At 51.3% G+C, this 8,469-nt stretch overlaps 1 protein-coding gene across 1 annotated transcript; it reads right to left on the bottom strand.

Moving 5' to 3' along the window:
- Positions 1 to 484: 484 nt before the first annotated feature.
- On the bottom strand, positions 485 to 7,028 carry LOC139640530 (pleckstrin homology domain-containing family O member 1-like; the record flags this gene model as incomplete). The annotated part of the gene is made up of 4 exons (XM_071514705.1): positions 485 to 2,579; positions 4,567 to 4,665; positions 6,011 to 6,115; positions 6,888 to 7,028. Coding segments are annotated over 4 exons (1,071 nt in total), but the record flags the coding sequence as incomplete, so codon positions are not given.
- Between the last annotated feature and the right edge of the window lie 1,441 nt (positions 7,029 to 8,469).

Below are 8,469 nucleotides of genomic sequence, written 5' to 3' on the forward strand. Positions count from 1 at the left end.
GGTAATCCCCGCGGGACGCGCCGCACGGGATTATGGGATATGAAGAGACCAGGAACCGAAGGCCCTGTAATCCCAGCCCCGAGCGCCGTCCGGGTTTCATGGCTTCACTGGTCATGACCTCATTTGAATCAACTGAATGTTTCTTTCCTTCCTCTTCGTCTCTGAGAAGAAGAACATGTGAGCCGGCAGGACGGAGGCCGCTTCAGACTGATGGACTGGGTTTGATTCCCTGCAGAGCAAAACTGATCTACAATCAGCAGAAAAGGACTTGAGCAGCCGGACAGAGAAGCTGCAGCTGCTGAGGAAACGAGAGCAAAACTGTGGAGTCCAGAGGAGCAGGAGATCCACATCAGGATGAAGCCTGGCCTCAGACTGCAGATCTGCCTCACTCTGATCCAGATCCTATGGAAGCCCATCTCCACCAGTGTGATGAAAAAAAAAAAAGATCCTGTAAGTCATTATAATGAGAAACTTTCTCAAAATAATGAACTCATTATTTTGAGAAAGTTTCTCACTATTTTGAGATACTAAGTTGTTATATTGAGAAAGTTTCTCATTATAATGACTTACAGGACTGTTTTTCCATCACACTGGTGGAGATGGGTGGAAGATCCTTCCAGATCTTCTCGGCTCATTTCCCAGACAGGAGGTTCTTGTCTTGGATTGTCTTGAGGGATTCCTGACTAGAGACTGCTCCATCCTCCATGTTGGCCTTCACATCTACGGAGGCCCTGCTGGCCCAAACCGCTGCTGAAGGCAGAATGACCAGCTGACACACTGAGTGCAAATGATCCTCCTCCTGAGTCTCCGTACCTGACGCTGGGAAACAAACATGAATGACAGAATGGAGCTGAAGTGGTTTCTGGGACAGGAGCGTGCTTCGTACCGCAGAGCGTTCAGCTTCCTGGTCACATGGTGACATCACAGCGCCGCCACACTTCACATGTTCAGTTCGTTCAGTTCAGTCTGTCTCCACAGTGTGGATTACACCGTGGAACTAAACTAAACTGAATGTTATTTTGGCCCATTGTCAGTGTCAGTGAAACCTGTTGTAGCTGAAACTATAATCAATAACCAATAACCTGATCAGTTTCACTTCAATGTGTTTGAAACGAAGATCCTTGAGTAGAACTGCAGTTTTCAGCAAAAGAAATGCAGAGTGAAGAGAAGCCACAGATTAACAGAAACATCCAGCAGACTGGAGAGGGAGGAGGAGGAGAAGGAGAAGGAGAAGAAGGAGGAGAAGAAGAAGGAGGAGGAGGAAAAGGAGGAGAAGAAGAAGAAGGTGGCATGCATAGCATTCCACCTGGAGGAAAGTTCAGTTTGTAGAAAGTTCAGTTGTTTTCTTCTCACTTCGTCTCAGCTGAGCGTTTCCTTCCTGCTCATCAATATTTCGAAGGACGACACTCAACTTTCCCCCAAAACCTGATGCACAATCAATCATGTATAATCAAATCTGCATAATCAACTAGTTTCTGCTATTAATAATCATTAAAGACCATTTTACTTCATTTCCTGTAGAATGGCCGCTGAGGACAGTCAGACGCTGCTGTGAGAAAGTGAACCGGAGAAGAGTTTGGTCCCAGAGTCACTGCTAAGCTAATAAAGCTGATCCATGTGGTCTGGATCCATGTGTTGGTCCAGCTGGTCCTCTGATGGTCCAGAACCTTCCTGGACCTTCTGACCGCTGAGCCAGCAGCAGAACCAGGACCGGTAGGAACAGACGCAGGTTACGGTTTTGTGGCTTTGCGTGTTTAGTTTCAGCCGAGGGTTCGATGAGACCCGGACAGGACCGCTCAGGACCGGTACCGGGACCGGGACCGGGACCGTCAGTCCGGCCGGTCGGTCCTCGGTCACATCAGGCTCTTGCGGTGCGGGTTCTGCTTGCAGCTGTTGGAGGCGGGGGGGCAGGGGGAGGAGTCGGGGGGGGAGTCCAGCTGGAGGTAGAGCGCCCGCAGCTCCTTCACCTCCTCCAGGACCTCGCGGGCCTGGTCCCAGGCGGCCGCCGCCTCCCTCAGCAGTCTCTCCGCCTCGGCTCGCGCCCCCTCCCCCGGCTCCTTCCCCCTCGCCCCCCCTCGCTCGCCGGCCTCCCCCTCCCCCCGCCCCTCCCCCCGCCCCTCCTCCCGCACCTCCGTCAGCAGCCGCTCCGTCTTCTCCAGCTTCTGGTCGATGAGGTCCTGCAGCCGGCCGACGGGCGCCGCCGCCGCCGCCGCCGCCGCCGCCGCCCGGGGAGCCGCGGCCGCCCGGCTCTTGGCGGGCCGCGTGTCCGGAGGCGACAGGATCTCTTCCATGGAGGCGCAGCGGTTTTTCTCGGCCGCGGTCGGGTGTTTCCCGGACCGCGGCGTCCGGCCCGTCGCCGTCTGCTCCCACGCCGCCTCGCGGGGCAGGCTCTGGGATTTCCCAGAAGCCTCGGCGGTCCTGGCGGAGAGAGCGCTGTCGGTTTTGGACCTGGGACAGTCCGGACCGAGGCGGGACGGCGACTCGTCCGGGTCGCGGGCGTCCGAACCCCGAGCCGACGAGCCGTCCTCCTCCTGGATCAGATCCAGAGTCAGAGTCCCGTCTGAGCTGGAGGTCGAGGCCTGCAGGGAGAACAGGTCCGATTAGTTTAGTTTAGTTTAGTGTAGTCTGGTTCAGCTCAGCTCAGTCCAGTTCGGGTCAGGTCAGTTCAGTTCAGTTCAGTTCAGTTCAGTTCAGGTCAGTTCAGGTCAGTTCAGTTCAGTCCAGTCCAGTCCAGTCCAGTCCAGTCCAGTCCAGTCCAGTCCAGGTCAGGTCAGTTCAGTTCAGGTCAGTTCAGTTCAGTTCAGTTCAGTTCAGGTCAGGTCAGTTCAGGTCAGTTCAGTTCAGTTCAGGTCAGTTCAGTTCAGTTCAGTTCAGTTCAGTTCAGTCCAGTCCAGTCCAGTCCAGTCCAGTCCAGTCCAGTCCAGGTCAGGTCAGTTCAGTTCAGGTCAGTTCAGTTCAGTTCAGTTCAGTTCAGGTCAGGTCAGTTCAGGTCAGTTCAGTTCAGTTCAGGTCAGTTCAGTTCAGTTCAGTTCAGTTCAGTTCAGTCCAGTCCAGTCCAGTCCAGTCCAGTCCAGTCCAGGTCAGGTCAGTTCAGTTCAGTTCAGTTCAGTTCAGTTCAGGTCAGGTCAGGTCAGTTCAGTTCAGTTCAGTTCAGTTCAGTCCAGTCAGAGTTTTCCAGTCCAGTCCAGTTCAGTTCAGTCCAGTCCAGTCCAGTCCAGTCCAGTCCAGTCCAGTCCAGTCCAGTCCAGTCCAGTTCAGTTCAGTTCAGTTCAGTCCAGTCCAGTCCAGTTCAGTTCAGTTCAGTTCAGTTCAGTTCAGTTCAGTTCAGTCCAGTCCAGTCCAGTTCAGTTCAGTTCAGTTCAGTTCAGTTCAGTCCAGTTCAGTTAAGTCCAGTCAGAGTTTTCCATAAGCACCGGCTCTCAGCTGGATGGCCGGACATTAAAACATTTCCAGCCGACTACTTTCTTACTGTTTCAAGTCAGGTCACTTTTTAGATCTTGGTCGTTTTTAACTTTTAACCGGATGAAGGATTTTAGTCATCGGACGTCATCAGAGAAACCAGCTGAGCGACCAGCTGAGCGAACAGCTGAGCGACCAGCTGAGCGACCAGCTGAGCGACCAGCTGAGCGACCAGCTCGGCTCGCTGCCCCTCAGGACGTCCTGTGTCCGCCGGAGAGCGTCGGAGAAACACAGATTTGAAACGTGAAACAGCTTCATTCTGTATTTTTACCGGTTTTAATCACCGGGTTTGTTTTGGAGACTCGGCTCCCGGTAAAAAACCTCCTGAACGAACACTGAAGGAATCCTGATCTAACAATAAAACAGCAGTGGTGGTTGTTTAACAATGAAGACTACAACTCCCATGATCCCCCGCTACTTCATGACATCATCAAACTCCGTCTTTTGTTATTGTTTTGATTGAGAGACAGAAAATTACATATTGTGCGTAGAAGCCCCCCCCCCCAACCCCGCTGGCTACTAGTGGAAAAGTCTGTCCAGTCCAGCTCAGTCCAGTCCAGTCCAGTCCAGTTCAGTCCAGTCCAGTTCAGTTCAGTTCAGAGTGTTTAGTTTCCCTTATAAAACAGTCACCTGTGGTTTTTCACATCGTGTTCTGACATCATGTGACGTGTTTTCAAATGCGTTTTCAATTTTTTTCACATTTTCACCTGGCATTATATATGACAATATTTATTTCAATCAAATAATTAATGGATAAAAATGTATTTTCACATGGGAAACAGGACATTTCACATCTTCACGTTTGAAAACCAACATGTGCTTTGAATTCACATGTGACTTTTTTTGTAACATTAAAAGGCAAGGAGGAGGGGGGGGGGAGAGGAGGAGGAGGAGTGGGAAGAGGAGGAGGAGGAGGAGGAGGAGTGGGAAGAGGAGGAGGAGTGGGAGGAGGAGGAGGAGGAGGAGGAGTGGGAAGAGGAGGAGGAGGAGGAGTGGGAAGAGGAGGAGGAGTGGGAGGAGGAGGAGGAGGAGGAGGAGGAGGAGTGGGAAGAGGAGGAGGAGGAGGAGTGGGAGGAGGAGGAGGAGGAGGAGGAGGAGGAGACTGACCACAGCCAGCAGGTGGCCTCTGGTCGGCAGCCGTCGGTTGTGAGGAATCTTCACTCTGTCCCGAGTGAGGTGAGACAGCTGAGAGTCTTCTACTGTCACCTGAGAGAGAGACAGGCAGAGAGAGAGAGACAGGCAGAGAGACAGGCAGAGAGAGAGACAGGCAGAGAGACAGGCAGAGAGACAGGCAGAGGAGAGAGAGAGACAGGCAGAGAGACAGGCAGAGAGAGAGAGAGACAGGCAGAGAGACAGGCAGAGAGAGAGACAGAGAGAGATGATAATCAGTTTTTTTTCCATGAATCAGAACTGAAGTCTGACATTAGTTCATAAAAACCTTTTAACTATCAGACCTCTACAGCACTGCTCTGTGTGTGTGTGTGTGTGTGTGTGTGTGTGTGTGTGTGTGTGTGTGTGTGTGTGCTTGTGTATATATGATTGTGAGTATTGATCAGGATATTGATCATGGTATTGGCTGGTGGAACAGGCAGGCTGGTGACGCTCTGACACTCTTCATCCTGCTGGACTGGACTCAGCTGCTCTTCTGATTTTTTCATTCACTGTTTACAGTTTAACCTGCAGCAGCCTGTCTGTCTGCCTGTCTGTCTGCCTGTCTGTCTGTCTGTCTGCTGTCTGTCTGTCTGTCTGTCTGTCTGTCTGCCTGTCTGCCTGTCTGCCTGTCTGTCTGTCTGTCTGTCTGCCTGTCTGCCTGTCTGTCTGTCTGTCTGTCTGTCTGTCTGTCTGTCTGCCTGTCTGCCTGTCTGTCTGTCTGTCTGTCTGTCTGTCTGTCTCCATGATGGAGGAACAGTGTGAACTGTGTGTTAGTGAATAAAGTGTAAATGTGTGTGAAGCAGCTGAAGCAGAGAGCAGCTGAGTCAGCTTGTTGTGGTGTGGCTGTAGATCCATTCAGTAACGTTCTCAGTAAAAGTGAATAGTGTGATAAGGTGGATTTGTTTCCAAATGTAGGTTACTGTGACACAGTAAACTGTCTTGTCTTTAGCCCTAGTCTCTACTCCAAAACATGAAGAGTTGGAGCTTGAGAAGAGTCAGCTCAGTTAACCTGAACAAACTGTTAGCTAGCTAACTAGCCAGCAAACACACTGATGTTAATGTGAACACGCTAACGCTAGCTGCTACTAGATATGTTAGCTAGTGTGCTAATCAGATGTGTTAACAACAAGACAGTGATGTTAGCTGACCAGATGCTATGGTTAGCTAGCTAACAAGCTGACATTATCTAAACACTAAATCAATCAGATGGATCAGTGATGAAATGATCAGTTCAGTCAGAAACAGACAGAAATTAACCGTCTGTTCAGTTCTGTGGAGACAGAAACACAGTCAGCTGTTCAGAGCTGAAGACCTCCAAGATGGCCGCCAGAGGTGGGGGGGGGGGGGGGGCCTCAGAGGAGGAGGTGAGGAAGAAGAGGAAGAGGAGAAGGTGAAGCACCTCGTCCAGGATGCGGTTCTTGGCTCTGGTGATCGCAGCGTTCAGAACGTTGATCCACGACTCCTTCTCCTCCGGACTGACAGCCAGGAACACCAGGTTAGGAACCTGCACACACACACACACACACACACACACACACACACACACACACACACACACACACACAGGGTTAGGGTCTGTGTGTGTGTGTGTGTGTGTGTGTGGTGGAGTCTGGGTGTAGACAGAGCAACAAACTGAACTGGATTTGATTGAAATGAAAGATCAGCTTCTCAAATTCTGAGAGCTGATTGGACCGAACTATGACATCACACCCTGAGAACACTGGTAGACCAATCACAGTCCAGACCCTCTCTCTCTCTCTCTCTCTCTCTCTCTCTCTCACACACACACACACACACACACACACACACAGACAGGTTGTCAGCCATCTGTAGGCTGTCCTAGAAATACCCATAATGCCCTGGGGGAGGACAGGGTGTCAAACTGACTGGGTGGCAGCTTCTGTCACACACACACACACACACACACACACACACACACACACACACACACACACACACTCCTCATTAGGAGCTGTACTGGTCGGTGTTTCCTGAAGCCTCAGTGGGAGAAAGATCACCAGATGGTCCTGAGTGTGTGTGTGTGTGTGTGTGTGTGTGTGTGGGGTGTGTGGGGGGGGGGGGGGGTCCTGCTTAATGCTTTTGTGTTGGAAAGTGGAATAAGCAGAAGACAACACAGCAGATTATAAATCAGACAGACAGTCAGACAGACAGACAGACAGACAGTCAGACAGGCAGACAGACAGGCAGACAGACAGGCAGACAGACAGGCAGTCAGACAGACAGACAGGCAGACAGACAGTCAGACAGACAGGTACCGTGTTCCCCGGGCTGCTGCAGTGCTGCAGGTTGAACTTGCTGTGGTTCTTCTTGCTGCGGCTCTTGGTCTTCCTGATCTCCTCACAGCGCTCGTAGTCTGACAGATCCAGAACCTCCTCCGCCCGCCGCTCCTCCCGCACCTGGGGGGGGGGGGGGGCAGGTCAGAGGTCAGGGGCAGGTCAGAGGTCAGGGGCAGGTCAGAGGTCAGGGGCAGGTCAGAGGTCAGGGGCTGAGTAGCGTTTTAAAATTTTCGGTATCTTGATTTGTCAAAAAAAAAATCAAATCAAATCTTTATTTTTCACATTTTCACGAGGCGATCGGCTTCACTGCAGGAACAGGTGTGTGTGTGTGTGTGTGTGTGTGTGTGTGTGTGTGTGTGTTGTGCGTACAGGGGGGCTTTTATTTTGAAATTCAGCTTCCATGAACCAGGTTCAGTCAGGAGCTGGAACCAGCTTCAGCTGGCTGTCTGCAGGCCCTCGGACCTTGGTGGAAAAGGTTCCACCAAGGTCCACTAGGGTCCCCCTAGTTATTATTATAATTATTATTATTAGCAGCAGCAGTCTTCTGTTCTTCTGCTGTTTGGGATTCAGTGTGTTGCTCAAGGACACTTCAGCAGTGTGCCTGTGTGTGTGTGTGTGTGTGTGTGGGGGTGTGTGGTGTGTGTGTGTGTGTGTGTGGGGGGGGGGGGGTTGGTGGGCTGTACTGTAACAGCTGGTGGGGTGAGGGGTTGTTTTGGTGAGTGAGAGAGGGGAGGGGCTGTGTGTGTGTGTGTGTGTGTGTGTGTGTGTGTGTGTGTGTGATTGTAAGCAGAGCTGGCACTGGACAGAAGGTTTTAGAAGACCCCCCCCCCCCCCCCCCTCTGTAGAGTGACAGAGTGTGAGGAGGTTCAGTGTGATCTGACACAATACATTAGATTCAACACAACACTTCTTCCTCTCTTCTTCTTCTCTTCAGGCCACATGATGCTGCAGACTCCCCCCCCCCCCCCCCCCTTGCTAAGTGCCAATCAATTGTCCATTAGAGGACAGCAGACTGGAACCAGGCTGCTGGACCGGTTGTAAATTATATTTCTGTAATTGTTTCCTGCCTCAGTCTGTGGTTTGTCTTTTCTTTCTGTGGCTTTTTATTTGATTTCTTTTAATAAACTTTCTAACTTTGGGTTTCGTCCCTCTGGTTGTTTGCAGCAGATCAGACCAAACATTATTTTATCACTGTATTTCATCCGTGTTTTTTTTTTATCAATTCCCTTCTGTGTGTAAAACTAAATGATCTGCATTACTGTCTGGTTCAGTTCAGTTCATGAGCTGCTGAGCCTGTCTGAAGCCAGCAGGTCTTCAGCTGCTGAACCTGGTCCTGAGCTGTGAAGTTTCTGTTACCCCTTTTCCACCAAGGTTCGAGGGCCGGTTCGGACCCGGTGCCTAATCTGGAACCGGTTCTTCACGTTTCGACAGCCAAAGAACCGGCTCTCGGCCAGGAAAACTGGTTCCAGAGTGGCACCAACACTTTGCTGGTCTAGAATAAAGAACCACTTACGTCAGGGGCTGGGGGGGGATTATGGTGACTGACCAAAACCAACAAGAC

This window comes from Centroberyx affinis, unplaced genomic scaffold (genome assembly GCF_046629955.1).
Source record: "Centroberyx affinis isolate AG114_WGS23_722 - 3 ecotype Tasmania unplaced genomic scaffold, CSIRO-AGI_Caff_v1 ptg009715l_1, whole genome shotgun sequence".
NCBI classification, from domain to species: Eukaryota; Metazoa; Chordata; class Actinopteri; order Beryciformes; family Berycidae; genus Centroberyx; species Centroberyx affinis.